At 39.7% G+C, this 16,233-nt stretch overlaps 1 protein-coding gene across 1 annotated transcript in view; it reads right to left on the bottom strand.

Annotated features, from left to right (window-relative positions):
• Window positions 1-510: 510 nt before the first annotated feature.
• Window positions 511-16,233, bottom strand: part of IARS1 (isoleucyl-tRNA synthetase 1) — a 127,348-nt gene continuing 111,625 nt past the window's right edge. Inside the window, exons 32-34 of the mRNA XM_023738600.1 lie at window positions 8,682-8,825; window positions 7,881-8,033; window positions 511-1,063 (exon numbers count right to left, since the gene is read on the bottom strand). Of these exons, the coding sequence (XP_023594368.1) occupies window positions 981-1,063; window positions 7,881-8,033; window positions 8,682-8,825 (380 nt within the window). The 3' untranslated portion in view covers window positions 511-980. The remainder of the gene's footprint in view (window positions 1,064-7,880; window positions 8,034-8,681; window positions 8,826-16,233) is intronic.

Raw genomic sequence — 16,233 nt, forward strand, 5'->3', positions numbered from 1 at the left:
TGAGGAGTGTAGTGGCTAACAGCTTCCAGCTGCTGTACTATCAGAGCCAACGAGGCATTTGTGCCAAGGACACACTCCCAATGAGCTGCTCCTGATCCCAGCCACTGATCTGGCAAATAAGAGCCAGGTCATTTCTACCCAACTTTGTACTCTGATTGGTCTACCCAAGACTCTCTCAAAGTTGCACTGTAGTCTGAGGCTTGTTCTAATCAATCTTTTCTTTTTTCCTTCTCTCTTTTCACAGGTGTCAGACTTACATTATACTTTGAAAGCTCTCTCCACCTCTTTCTGCTCCCTCTCCCCTTGACCCTTCATACACATTTCCAATAAATTCTTGCACATCTAGTTTGTCTTGGCATCAGTTTCTCTGAGGACCCAAATTAACACACAAGATTGTGAGAAGAAATTAAATTAGAGGTTTAAACCACTGCCTGAATAGAGAAGTCACTATTAAGTTTTTGTGTCCTTCAAAAATTACAACTGACAAGTTTCATTAAATTTACTAGTGAATGAATTATTTCCAACACATTTATTATCTGAGAGAAAGTTTATTATTCTGATGTACTGAAACTGAAAATATTCCATTGAATTGCCCAGGAAAATCCAGGTAGCAGGAACATATAACATGTCCATTCCTTCCAGAGCTCCCAAATATATTTTAAAAGTATATATAAGATGCCATTTAAGTAACTTCTACCTTGAGAACTCAAATAAGTGAGAACTCAAGTACAGAAAAAAACTCAGTAGTGCTAAGGTAACACTGCAACCTTCCCCCAACATGACTGCATAGGTGTTTAAAGTTAAGTGTCAATATTACTGTGAGGTCTCATCACTCGATGAATCAATCCCATTTGAACTTTGGACCAAAAACAGCATATTACACATGTACCAGAAGAAAATTATCTTCATTGTGTGTCTGTGTGTGTTGGGAATGGGTGAAAGCCAGGGAAAGGCTGACTGATCACATTTATAGGTGAACGTTAGACCTCTGCCGTTGTCGGGAATACCGAAACATATATAGTCTTCATATTCAAAGTCTTCATGGAGATTTCCTCTGTGATTTCTAATATGAAACGAAAAGTTAAAAAATAGATAAATTTTCTGCCTGGTGTGGACAAATCGTTTTTTAAATGTTAACTGTCCAAGATTCCCGTCCCCATCCCATCCCCACACCCCGCACAGACAGACATTTCCTATGTCCACAGAAAAGGCCTAGAAGTAATGCCAACCCAGTAGCAATGAGTGTTCCTAGCACCTAGATTTCCTTCCTTATAAGTGGAGGAACAGCTGTTTCCAGGTTGGGAAGTAAGAACACATGATACCTTGCCTAAGACATCTTGCTATGCCAGAAAACAGGAAGTTATCAAACACTAAATGGATGTCAAAGAATACAGAAACCAACATGGCCAATTTAAGTATCCAAGAGTATAACGCAAATGCAGCTGAATAAAACACACTGAATACAGAAATACTTGAAGTGAAAGAAGAGAAATTTTTAAAAGTTAATTGCCATTTTGCTTCTGGCCAGCCCTGAATTCAAAGACAAGCAGCAGCTTTCTATGAAAACAGCTTTCTCCCTGCTGGCAATCTTGAATGTGAAAATACTCTTAAAGCTGACTCCTTAATAGAAAATTATGGGATCTGGAAATGATATGTGGAGTCCACTGGAACAAACAAGAAGGCATCAGTGGGTTTCTAAAACTGTAAACATTATGTGGTCCTTCTAATATACCAAGTTATTAATACTTTAAAAAAGATAATTCTGAGTGGAAAAACATGATGAAAATGAGGCTATAGATATTAGATTGGAAAGATACTGGACTGGAAAAAGTCCCAGTTTTGTGGTAATCTTGGGCAAATTGTTTAACCTTTAAGCTCTTACCTACTAAACATTTGCTCAGTCAATCTCACAGATTAATAACAATGCAATAAGACAGTATATGTAAGACCTGGTTATATGACTCATAGGTATTACTGATATCTAATCTATACAAACATGATTCTATCCCTGATCAGTTTCAACCATTCCCCTGTCTATGCACAGAATAAGTGAGATGATGATGTTTCTTCACCACGCTGCTCAACAGGACTCAGTGACCAATGGACTTTTGGAATAAGGAAGAGTAGTTAAGAACGTCTTTACAGAAAGGGCCATATAAACCAGAGACTTCATCAACCTGAGACCTGAAGAACTAGATGGTGCCCAGCCATCACCAATGACCGCCCTGACAGGGAACACAACAGAGAGTTCCTGACGAAGCCAAGAAAAGTGGGGTGTAGGACTCAAATTCATGTAAAAAGACCAGACTTAATGGTTTGATTGAGACTGGAGGGATCCCGGAAGACATGGCCCCAGACTCTCTGTTAGCCCAAAACTAAAACCATTCCCGAGGCCAACTCCAGACAAAGATTAGACTGGACTATGGGACATAAAGACTACGGGACGTAAAATGATACTCGTGAAGAGTGTGCTTCTTAGCTCAAGTAGATACATGAGACTAAATGGGCAGCTCCTGTCTAGAGGCACATGAGAAGGCAGAGAGGGTCAGGAGCTGGTTGACACGGGAAATCCAGGGCGGAAAGGAGGAGTGTGTCACAGTACAGGGAGAGCAACTAGGGTTACATAACAATGTATGTATAAATTTTTGAATGAGAGACTAACTTGAACTGTAAACTTTCACTTAAAGCACAGTTAAAAACAAAAATGTTTAAAGATTCACATAAGCTTATAAAAACAGGAGGCTACATTTACAGATAAGCTTCACTCCCATACCACAGGGGAAGTGCAAAGGACAGTGAAGAAAGCCTTTCACAAAGTGAAAGGTTCACGTATGTGACAAGAAGACCAATAAAGACCAGAATAGGAAGGATCTTGTGCGCTAAGCTAAAGAGTCTGAAGAGTTAGGTAATGGGGAGCCTTGATGGTTCTAAGCAGAGGAACATCATGGTAGTAATGTGCAGAAGTAATGTGCAGGAAGATAATTTCAGAGGAGGAATATAGGCAGGAGATAGGGAGGTCACTTGTGAGGCTGTTTCTATAGATGAGGAGGCCCTAAACTAGATAAGGGTGACAGAGAGAAGGAAGAGTCACTGAAAGGAAATGTGAGATAGTCTCATTACGGGGAGTGAAGCCTAGGACCTATGAAAACTGGGAAGAGTAATGAAATCCTCCCTCAAAAAAATGAATGAGGATCCCATGGCAAAAGGGAAAATTCCAATAAAATCCTTGCCCACAGAGAAAAAGCAGCAAGAGAATGTAGTGGATAGAATAGTTGGCCCCCCAAAAGATATGTACACGTAATCTTAATCCCTGGAACCTGTAAAACCAAAAAATAAATAAATAAACCAAACCCATTGCCGTTGAGTCGATTCTGACTCATAGCAACCTTATAGGACACAGTAGAACTACCCCATTAGGTGTCCAAGGAGTGGATGGTGGATTCAAACTGCTGGCCTTTTGGTTAAAACCTGTGAAGGTTACCTTATTTGGAAAAAGTTAAGGACCTTGAGATGAGATAATCCTGGATTATCTAGGTGAGCCATAAATCCAATGAGAGGTATCCTTATAAGAGACACACTGAGGAGACAGACAGAAGAAGAGGCAAAGTGAGCACACAGGCAGAGATCAGAATGACGTGCCACAAATCAAGGAACGTCTGGAGCCACCAAAAGCTAAGAGATGAAGAATGAATTTTCCTGTGGAGTCTCCAGAGGGGGTGCAGCCCTGTTGACACTTTGGGACTTCTGGCTTTCCAAATAGTGAAAGAATAAATTTGTACAGAGAACTTGTGTCACTCAGCCTTGTTTTGGGTAGGAATGGAAGGACCATATCCCCATGAGAATTCCTGGTCCTCATGTATGACGGGGGTGGCGGGGAGTGGGGAGGAGCAGAACATGCTTACCACTCTCTCTGTGACCTGAAAGAATTGAGTATTTTAAAGTGGGTCTGGGTTGACAGTATTCCCAAGGAACTAGAGGAACTGAGCCTTAAAGAACACCTACTGATAAAGTTCCAACAAAAGTTCACAACAAAAAATTAAATCATAAAAGAAAACAAGGAAGCCAGAGTTAACAAAACAACAGAATCAGACCCACAAAGGCTATAGATACTGGCATTAAGTCAGCATGTGTGTGTGTGTATGCATATGTTAAATGTACTTTATATACTATATGTAAGTGTTATGGATTGAACTGTCCCCCCTAAAATACGTACTGTAAATCCTAACTTCTTTGCTTGTGGTTATAATTCCATTTGGGAATGGGCTGTCTTTGTCATGTTAATGAGACAGGGTTGGTGTAGGGTGTGAGTAAATCATCTCTTTTGAGATATAAAAGAGATTAAACAAGGAAGCCAGAGAAGCAGAGATGGAGAAGAGAGATGCCAAGTCACATAAAGACTGCCCAGGAGCAGAAGCTCAAAGAGACGAAGATGTTTCTCCAGAGCTGACAGAGAAAGAAAGCCTTCCCCTAGAGTTGGCACCCTAGCCTCCTAAACTGTGAGAAAATAAACTTCTGTTCGTCAAAGGCACCCACCTGTGGTATTTGTTACAGCAGCACTAGATAACTAATAAGCATACATAAGAAATAAGATAATAAAATTATTTGGTACAGAATAATATATATGTGTATACACAGTCATGCACTGTGTAATGTCCGTTCAGGTAATGTCTGACTGCATATACGTCCGTGGTCCCATAAGGTTATAAAAGAGTTCAGAAACCCTCACTGGAGAACGGGATGTAGCAGACATAACCGGACATACCGAATCCAACAGCCTCCTGGTGGCTACTTATTCAATACAGGTACACTATAGTATATCCCATCCAGGTTTGCTAAGTACTATATGATATGGTGTTTGTTTACACAATGTCCAAATCACATAATGTCCTATTTCACAGACTGTATTGTGGATGTTAAGCGACACATGACTATATATTTATTTTACATAAATATAGAAATAAAATTGTATAGAAAATATGACCCAAAAATATGAGACTATAGAAGTGAATAGGTAGGTTTGAAAAAATAACCACATAAAATCTCTGAAAATGAAAGACATGTTAAAATTAATGGTTTAGTTGAACAGCAAGGCAAACACAGAAAAAATGAGAATTTGTGAACTGAAAAATAAGTCAGCAGCTCTTCAAAAGAACTGAAGTTGTTACTTCCATCCTCACAATAAGAAAAAAGCTGAACAAACTGAAAATCGACAACTCTTCTTAGATCTAACAGAGAATTGAGGTCACAGGGCAAACTGCTACCCTGAAAACTAGAGAGACAGCCAGCCCACGTGAAGCCAGAAGCTAGAGCCTGTGCTGGAAGAAACGGAGACAATAACTGACTTAAATTGCTAGACTGAGCATGGACTAGCTTGAGAAAAAACTCCTAGGGCTCAGTGTTGGGGGAATCCCCATACTTCCGTGAGTTTTATCTCCAGGAGCCCCACTAGGGCCTCAGGTTAAAGATCAGAGGAAAATCCCCTCATGCTTCCAGAAGACAGAGGGGGCAAATAATCATTCTGAAATATACCCAGAGAGTTCTATTCTTACCAAAGGCCTGCCTTCAAGGGAAACTATCTTATCAGATCTGGATGACCTGAGGGAAGGAAAATACCCAACTTTAGCCCCCTCTAGCCTTCCTATCTGACCTAAGGGGAAAAATACACATATAAAAGCTGAGAAGCACTTGTGAAGGTCACAGCCCAGGGGCACAGGCTCATTAAAAGCCTGAGACCTAACTACAGGATTATAGAACCCTTCGCCTCTCCTTACATCTTACCATCACATCAATCAATAGGGCTCCTGTACAATAGGGATTACAGAGGAAAGAACTGCAAGGTTCAGACTGTATTTAAGAAGTCTCTAGGGAAAGGGAAAGACAAAAACAAGGACACTAGAGAAATTTATACCCTCTCACACAGCTACAGCCTAACTACTAACTGATAAACATAAAACCTCACACCAAATACCTATTTACCTCAGTTCCTTTTACCTGATACACATGTCTAGCTTTCAACAAAAATTATAAGGCAAGGTAGAAGGCCAAAACAGTCTGAAGAGACAGGGCAAGCATCAGAACCAGACTCAGATATGGCAGAAATTTCAGAATTATCAGACTGGGAATTTAAAATAACTATGATTAATATGCTAAGAGTTGTAAAGGAAAAAAGGAGAAAACATGCAAGAACAGAAAGATAAATTCTCAGAAAGAATCAAAGGAAATGCCAGAAATAAAAAACACTGTAACAGAAATGAAGAATGCTTGTGATGGACTCATTGGCAGACCGGATACGACTGAGGAAAGAATCAGTGAGCTAGAAGATATGTCCATAGAAAGTTCCCAAACTGAAAAGCAAAAGAGAAAAAAAAATGAAAATATGGAACAGGATATCCAAGAACTGTGGGACAATCACAAAAGGGGTTACATACATGTAATGAAAATACCAGAAGGAAAAGAAAGATAAAAAGGAGCAGAAGAAACATTCAAAGTCATGACAGACACCAACGAACCCACATATCCAGGAAGCTCAGAGAACACTAAGCAGAATACATAACAAAAATCTACACCTAGCCATATCATATTCAAACAAAGAGACAATCTTGCTTGTCAAAAAACGAAAAGAAAATCTTGAAAGAAGCCAGAGGAAATAAACATTTTACCTATAGAGGAACAAAGATACGATCAATTTATCAAGATCACCCAGAATGTACAACAGAAAGGAAAAGAGAGGAAAAATATGAAGAAAATAAGGACAGGGAGAATAGAGTGAACAGGTGTATTTAAAAAATGTCTAAGCAAAGTTCCAGAAAGAGATAATATTAGAGAGAATGAGGAAGAGGTAATGTAGGAAAAGAATGACCAGCAATTTTCCACAAGTGCTGAAAGACACAAATCCTGATTTAGAAAGTCCAGTAGGTATCAAGCTATATAAAAAAAAAGGATGGCATGGTAAAAGGCTTGGAGTTGGGATGACTAAAAGGATGGCTACCAACAGAAAAAACAGATGCCACAAAGAGAAGTTGTTTGGGAAATGATTTCAGTGGCAGCAATATTAAAGTGAATATGTCTGATGTATACTAGGGGATTACAGAAACAAGAGCTAAGAGGGTAGGGCTAAGATGTCTACAGAGAAGTTGTCAAAACATCTATAGAAGCCAAAATTACAGAAGTGGATGATGTGAAGGATGAGCATAATAACCAAAAACCAAACCAAACCCATTGCCATCGATGGCACCATCAAGAGTCCATTCTGACTCATAGCGACCTTACAGGGCAGAGTAGAACTGCCCCATATGGTTTCCAAGGAGCACCTGGTGGACTAGAACTGCCAACCTTTTGGTTAGCAGCCATAGCTCTTAACCACTACACCACCAGGGTTTCCAGTGAGCACAAAAGAACAACAAAAAAAGAGCCTGCCAGATATTAGCTGTGTATCCTGAGCCTCAGTTTTCTGAATTATACAATGGAAAATGCCAACCAAGGATGCAGCTCTTCAAGTTCTTCTGTAGCTCAATGAGAAAATGCATGTGAACATGCTTTATAAACTGTAAAGGGAGGCACACTGTCAGGAGTAAGTTTCTCTCAGGCTGTTATTTTACAAACTCTTGATAATTTTGATTCCTAGGGAAGGACCAATTTTTGGAACAGAAAATATGTTAATCTACCTAGAAACATTTATTTTTACTAACATGCCAATGTAATTTTTAGACTATTTCCAAAACAAAGATTATTATTTCTTTTAACATTATATTATGGTAAATTTCTGAGAAAAGGGCATATTATGACTCTCTCACACACACACAGTCGACAATAGGTTGATAGCATCAAAATCTACTTTCAACAAAAGAAAAAAAAATTATCATGCTCTATAATCTTCTCACCTTGTGTTTGAGCCTCATTCAGAAACAGCTTTAGCTTCCTGCTCCGAAGGCCAAATACCTTGGCTGCTTCATACAGAAGACCTTGGTAGGTGAGTCCATTCTGCCCAATTGGGTTTTCAAGCAGGAGAGTCCCCACTGTTCCCATTAAACATTCTACAGAATAAAGAACAAACTGGATTAGACCCCCAGGTTTCAGCCTCTATCTTCCGGGTCCCTAAATAGCCACTGTGATTGCAGATGACTCTAACAGGCTGTGCTGAAGCTTCTGAAGCAGCAGTGCGTGCAGGAGCCAAAGTGTGACAGCTACAAGTACAGTCTCTGCAGCACAGCCCCACACATTTCACAGACACGAAGGGGAAAAACCACCACCAACAAGTATAACAGCCCAGCAGTTTGAAGAAACAAGCAAGTTCAGTAACAAATGTGTACAATGAGGATCCTAAAATATCAAAAGATAAATATGAATTTTAATCTGTACAACAGTTTTCAGAACATTTTCCAAGAAAAAATAAGGTAAAATTAAAATGTTTTGGTGCTTAATTTAGCTTCATTTAGTTGCAATTTTTACGTTACCCATTTATCTCATTTCCTGACCGTATCAGATGGATGAGGGTATTTCTACATAAATAACTCTCCCCAAAAAAGAGACAGAGCCCACATTTCAAATCACTACATTAAACAGACTTGAAAAATACACCTAAGTCAGAGAGGCTGCACATGAAAAGGGAAATCTTAATGCCCAGTACCCCACAATCTGATCACTATGGGTATTCCCAGCTGAGGGTGAGGCACCCACCATACCTTGTGGTTCTGTGTTCAAGAGCTGGAGGTTGATATACTGACAGAGAAGAGTATTCTGATTGCTGACCAAAGGTGGAGCTGATCCTGCAGTCACACAAAGTGTTTTTCCACTAAGACTCAGAAGGTCAGTTTGGTTTTTTATTTCTAAATATGACAGAAAAATCATTTTTTCAGGGCTAGGTAGGTCAAAGCTAAATTCATTCATTTTTTCCTACTTCACTATTAAAAAATCTTTTCACAGTGATGCTTTCTGCTTAATTTGTTTATCAAAGGAAATCTATGAAATCAGGGTTCAATGACATGTAAAATAAATGACACACAATATTCATAACTTAAAATATTCAAGGCAAATTGTTTTTCCTTTTCAGTATTTTCCCTGAATATTATGGCTCCTCTTAAAATTTCATCCAATATCAGAACACCAAACTTTACAATGAAAAGATGACTTATGTTAAAAAATGACGCTACGAGTGGGAAGATACGTTATTTAATTTACAAACATATGCTGAAATAAGCAAGACACACAAACACATATGGTACAATTTCATTTACATAAAATTAAACACTGCTTGGGGATGCAGACACAGGTAAAATATAATGGAATAAAGTGAATGATTATCACAAAATGAGGATAAAGGTTAATTTCAGGGGTTGGGAGTGGCTGTGTCTGGGGACAGGGCAGACCTGCAAACATCAATTAGAAGTGGCACGTATGAGACTGGGCCGCAGCAAGTCCGACAGGAACAAGTAAACTGCACCATCAAGTGGCCAGATGCCCACACACAGCCCAGCCTTGGGCTACACAGTCTCCTCTCGCAACCCACCCATACATTACTTCATGGGAAGTACCCAATGGTCAGCTGACAGAGAAAACAATTCAAGCCTGTTGTACAGATGGTACTGCATGGCATGCTGGCACCATCTGAAAGTGGGCCTGGGGTGGCCCTGAACAGTGGTGGAGAGAAACTCTACCAGTGGGCATAACTTTGTTCAGTGCAAGCTGGTTGTTCATGTTGCTCAGAAGGAGAGATGGTCAGAAGGATAGATTCCCAAGCCACTCTTCTCCTTGCCCAGTGGATCAATGAACAAAGGAGTCATGCTGGCAGGGAGAGGACAATGCATGGGCTCAGCAACATGGACTTCCACTCCCCAAAGCTGACTGTTACAGTCACTACTGTGAACCCCACTTGCCAACACAGCAGGGACCAAAATTAAGCTTCCAACATTACATTTGCCAGGGGAGATTAGCTTGGTCATCTGATGGCAGATTGGTTACACAGGACCACTTCCATCATGGAGAACATGAATCGTTGTTCTCACTAGAATAGATACTTCTTTTACAGAAGATCTTATTCATCATTATGGTATTCTACACAGCACTGCTTCTGACCAAGAAACTCATATTTAAGCAAATGAAACGTGGGAAGGAGCTCATGTTCTTGAAATTCACTGGCCATACCACGTTCCCCATCATCCTGAAGCAGCTGGCTTAATGAAATGATGGAATGGATCTTTGAGAACTCAGTTTCACCATCCCTGAAGGCAACACCTTACAGGATACCACCAGGATGCAGTTCATGCCTGAAATCAGGTGGTGGCAAACTATGCTCTGTGGGTTGGCTGCCTGTTTATGTAAATACATTTTTAATAAAGCACAACCTTGCTCATTTGTTTACTTTCTGTCTATGGCTGTTCTTCATTACAATGGCAGAATTACAAGGGAGGCTGTATGGTCATATCTGAAATATTCACTAACTGCTCTTTTAGAAAAAATTTGCTGACAGCTGCTCTAAGTTAGAGACCAATAAACACATGGCGCTATTTCTCTCATAGCCAGGATTCATGGGTCTAAAAATGAGGAGGGAAATAAGAGTAGCATTTCTTACTATTGTCCTTAATGATCCATCAGCAAAATGATTCATCCTGCTACTCTGGGCTCTGCTAGCTTTCCCAAGGGAGGAAAGCTCCCACCAGGTGACACAGCAATGGCTTCTTTAAACTGGAAGCTCTGGCCACTTTGATCTCCTTTGACCAGTGAACCAACCAGCAAAGAAGGAGTTACTGTACTGACTGGAGTCATTAATCCTGACTACCGAATGAGGGTAAGGAGGAATGTGTCTGGTATGCAGAAGATTCCCGGCATCATATCCTGTGATGAATGAACAACTACAAAAACCCAATATAAGCGGGGATATTAATGCTCTAACCCTTTAGAAAAGATATGAATCATCTCAATGGGAAAGGTGCTTGCTTAAGGCAAAGGGAATATGGAATGGGTGTGGAAGAAAGAAGTAATAAAAGCTCTGACCACATGATCAGTGAACAGAAATGAGGACTGTAATAGTTACAAGATTTCTTTTTTTTTGAGAATACATTTATGTATATGTTAACCAATTTCTCCCCAATCTTCAATTTCCCCAACACATAACATAAAATAAATGAACAGAGGTTAACTTTATATCTCAGTAACGTTAAAAGACAGTAAAGGGGGAATGTGACTCAGGTAGAAGAGGAATAAACATCACCCAAAGATGGATAACCTGTTTTGGGGAACAGGGTTATCAGCATGTGTTCAGTTATACAAAGAATACTTGTATCATGTTAGGTGAAAGCATGATTTTTAATTTACTCTGATCTTTATCTGGAAGTTAAATACGGTTTAAAGAGTCATGTATAAGTGCCAAGATCACAAGGGTGGACTCTGGTGGTATTATCCTATGTAGACTTAGCTAAGCTAAAACTATGCTTCCCAGAATTCTCTGCCCTGTATGGCTCTGCATAAGGGTTGCCCACAAGAGAAATCTACACAGGATTTGGAAGGTAGAAGTTTTTTTTAACAACAGCTATTATGTTCAAAATGTTAACACAGGAGGCGGGGACAGGATGGTGTAGTCAGACGCCTCCTGTGGTCCCTCTTACAACAAAGACCTGAAAAAACAAGTGAATCGATTATGTATGACCATCTAGGAGCCCTGAACATCAAAGAAGCTGAGCAATCAGACTGAGTGGCAGGGGGAGGGAGAGACGGTTTGGAAGCAGCAAGAAGTTGCCAGACCTGACCCAGCAGGAACTAGCGCCCTTCAGGCTAGATCGGATCATGCGCACGATGAGGCAAGGAGTGGCGCTCGGGAGGCATTTTCTACATAGGGAAAGGCCCAGCAGCAGAGTCTACTCAGCCATCCAGAATCAGTGAAAAGCAGTGCTCAACTGGCAAAAGATAAGCACTTGTGACTGGCCTACCATGCAGATTAAAACACACCCCACTTTGGGAAAAACCTCTCTCCCATTTACCTCCCCACTCTGTACTGGGTCTCGGGCCGGGTTCAGCGATTGCCGAGTCCCCTGGGCTGGAAGTAGGGCCCATCCTGCTCCCTGAGCCATTCTCCGGGCCTTGAAGAGGGAATAAATTAACAAACGGGTAAAAATAATCTGCCAGCTACCCTGAGCCAGGAACTCAGGGTAGGCACAGCTCCTTTGCCTAGGCACAGGCATAAGGAGTCCACAGATGATGAATGCCTTTCACGCCTGCATAGGCCTGTGTGGGTCCATTCCAACAGTGTAGACTCTCATTACCACAGTACAACACGGTATATACCTGAAGCCTAACTTCAACTGTCTCAACTGTGAAGTAGAAGGTTTGTAACATCTGACACTGCTCTCCCCATCAAGCAGGTTCCTTGCCTGCCCATATCAGGGACCTGAGGACTGGTGGCTCCACCCATGCCACATAGCCAACCACAACAGGTATCCAAGAAAAAGTGATGCCCCCTAGTCGTTACAGCCAACAGCACTGGGTGCTCATAGTCTGGCTGCAAAACCCACCCACCTACGTGCTATAGGGAACAGGGACACGCTTTTCTCCCAGACACTGAGGGGCAGCTGTCAGTCCCTTGCCTTGCTCAGTGCGTGACCCCCTACTGCAGCCAGATACCTGTGCCTACACCGATCACTCATGCCTGTCTAGGACTGTAGGTGAGAGCATGTACCACACACTTGGTGACTAACTACCTGGACACCTGAGCTGAATCCATATGAGAAAAGTAAACGGACTCCTGGGCTCACATACTTAGTAACCGATCTAACTATCTGGTGACAGGATGTTAGAGCTTCAAAGGCACAAATAATCAAACAAGCTCACACGGGCAGCCTATTTGAGCATATCAAAACAAAACAAGAAGCTAGGACACAGTAAGCAAACATAACATAAATACAATAACTTGTTGACGGCTTGGAGACAACAGTCAATATCATATCACATGAAGAGGCAGACCATAATGGCTTCAGCAAGCTCCCCAAATAAAGAATCAATATATCTTCCAGAGGAAGAGAATTTCTTGGAATTACCAGGGGCAAAATACAAACAATTAATATATAGAACTCTTCAAGAAATCAGGCAAAACACAGATCAAGTCAAGGAAAACACGGACAAAGCAACAGAGGAACTTAAGAAGGTTATATAGGAGCACAATGACAAATTTAACAGACTGCAAGAATCCATTGAGAGACAGCAATCACAAATCCAGAAGATTAACAATAAAATTTAAGAATTGGACAACTCAATAGAAAGTCACAGGAGCAGAACTGAGGCAGTAGAAGTCAGAATTAGTGAGACTGAAGATAAAGCACATGACATCAACTTATTTGAGGAAAAATCAGATAAAAGCATTTAAAAAAACGAAGAAACTCTAAGAATTATGAGGGACTCCATCAAGAAGGACAACCTACGAGTGACTGGAGTGCCAGAACAGGGGGAGATAACAGAAAATACAGACAGAATTGCTGAAGATTTGTTGGCAGAAAATTTCCCTGATACCATGAAAGAAGAGAAGACATCTATCCAAGATGCTCATCAAACCCCACATAAGATAGATCCCAAAAGAAAGTCACCAAGACAGATTATAATCCAACTTGCCAAAATCAAAGATAGAGAATTTTAAGACCAGCTAGGGATAAATGAAAACTTATCAACAAAGGAGAGTCGATAAGACTAAGCTCAGATTACTCAGCCGAAACCAGGCAGGCAAGAAGGCAATGGAGTGACATATATAAAGCCTTGAAGGAAAAAAACTGCCAGCCAAGAATTATATATACAGCAAAACTGTCTCTCAAATATGCTGGTGAGATTAGGGCATTTCCAGATAAACAGAAGTTGAGGGAGTTGGCAAAAACCAAATCCAAATTACAAGAAATACTAAAGGGAGACCTCCAGTTAGAAAATCCATAACATCAGATAACAAAACAAGACTAGAACACAGGACAGAGCAACCAGATATCATCCTAGATAGGCAAGTTGCAAAAATAAATTAAAGCTAAAACACTGAAAATAGGGAAACATAGATGTCAACATGTAAAAGATGACAACATTAAAACAAAATAGAGAGAATAAAAAATGTAGACGTAGATTTTTCATATGAAGAGAAGTCAAGGCAATAAAAAGAAATAAAAGACTGGTTTAAACTTAGAAAAACAGGGCTAAATATTAAGGTAACCACAAAGGAAACTAACAATCCTACAAGTCAAAATAAAAAACTAGAAAAATACAGACTCAGCAAATACAAAATCAACAACAGTGAAAAAGATGAAAAGAAAATACATAAAGAAAAATGACTCAGCACAGAAAACTAAGTGGAACAAAGAAACTGTCAAAAACACACAAAAATAGACATCAAAATGACAGCACTAAACTCATACCTATCAATAATTACGCTGAATATAAATGGACTAAATGCACCAATAAAGAGACAGACAGTGGCAGAATGGATAAAAAAACACGATCCATCTATATGCTGCCTACAAGAGACACACCTTAAAGACACAAACAAAATAAAACTCAAAGGATGGAAAAAAATATATCAAGGAAACAACACTCAAAAAGAGCAGGACTGGCAATATTAATCTCTGAAAAAATAGACTTTAAAATCCACCAAAAAGGATAACGAAGGACACTATATAATGATTAAAGGGTCAATACACCAGAAGAACATAACTATAATAAATATTTATGCACACAACGACAGGGCTCCAAAATACATAACTCAAACTCTAACAGCACTGAAGAGACAGATAGACAACGCCACAATAATAGTACGAGACGTCAACACACCACTTTCGGTGAAGGACAGAACATCTAAGAAAGAAGCTCAACAGACACGGAAGATCTAAATGCCACAGTCAACCAACTCGATCTCATAGACATATATCAAATACTCCATCCGAGAGCAGCCAAGTATACTTTCTTTTCCAACGCACATGGAACATTCTCCAGAACAGACCACATATTATGCCATAAAGCAAGCCTTAACAAAATCCAAAGCACTGAAATATTACAAAGTATCTTTTCTGACCACAAAGCCATAGAAGTAGAAATCAATAACAGAAAAAGCAAGGAAAAAAAATCAAACACATGGAAACTGAACAACAACTTGCTCAAAAGCCACTGGGTTAGAGAAGAAATTAAGGATGGAATAAAGACATTCATAGAATCAAACGAAAATGAAAATACATCCTACCAGAACCTTTCGGACACAGCAAACGCAGTGCTCAGAGGTCCGTTTATAGCAATAAATGCACACAGGCAAAAAGAAGAAACGCTCATAATCAAAACATTAACCCTATAACTCAAACAAATAGAAAGAGAGCATCAAAAGAAGCCCTCCTCGGGCGCCGCAAGAAAGGAAATAATAAGAATTAGAGCAGAATTAAATGAAATAGAGAACAGAAAAACAATTGAAAAAGTTAACAAGACCAAAATCTGGTTCTTTGAAATCAACAAAATTGATAAACCACTGGCCAAACTGACAAAAGAACAATAGGAGAGGAGGCAAATAACCCATATAAGAAATGAGATGGGTGATATCACAACAGACCCAACTGAAATTAAAAGAATCATAAGAGAATACTATGAAAAACTGTACTCCAAGAAATTTGAAAACCTAGAGGAAATGGACAAATTTATAGAAACTCACTACCTACCTAGACTAACACAGAGGTAGAACAATTAAATAAACCTATAACAAAAGAAGAGATTAAAAAGGTAATTAAAATAAACTCTCAACAAAAACAAGGCCTGGCCTGGACAGTTTCACTGGAGAATTCTACCAAACTTTCAGAGAAGAGTTACCGCCACTACTACTAAAGATATTTCAGAGCTTAGAAAAGGGTGGAATACTCCCAAACTCATTCTATGAAGCCAGCTTAACCCTGATACCAAAAACATGTTTAAGACACCACAAAAAAAGAAAATTACAGACCAAAGTCCCTCATCAACATAGATGCAAAAATCCTCAACAAAATTCTAGCCAACAGAATTCAATAACATATCAAAAAAATAATTCACCATGATCAAGCAAGATACATACCAGGAATGCAGGGATGGTTCAAATTAGAAAAACAATCAATGTAATCCATCACATAAATAAAACAAAAGAGAATCACATGATCTTATTAATTGATGCAGAAAAGCCACTTGACAAAGTCTAACACCCATTCATGATAAAAACTCTCAGAAAAAATACAAATAAAAGGGAAATTCTTCAACATAATTAAGGGCATT

The sequence above is a fragment of the Trichechus manatus genome, unplaced genomic scaffold (assembly GCF_000243295.1).
Source record: "Trichechus manatus latirostris isolate Lorelei unplaced genomic scaffold, TriManLat1.0 scaffold00120, whole genome shotgun sequence".
NCBI classification, from domain to species: Eukaryota; Metazoa; Chordata; class Mammalia; order Sirenia; family Trichechidae; genus Trichechus; species Trichechus manatus.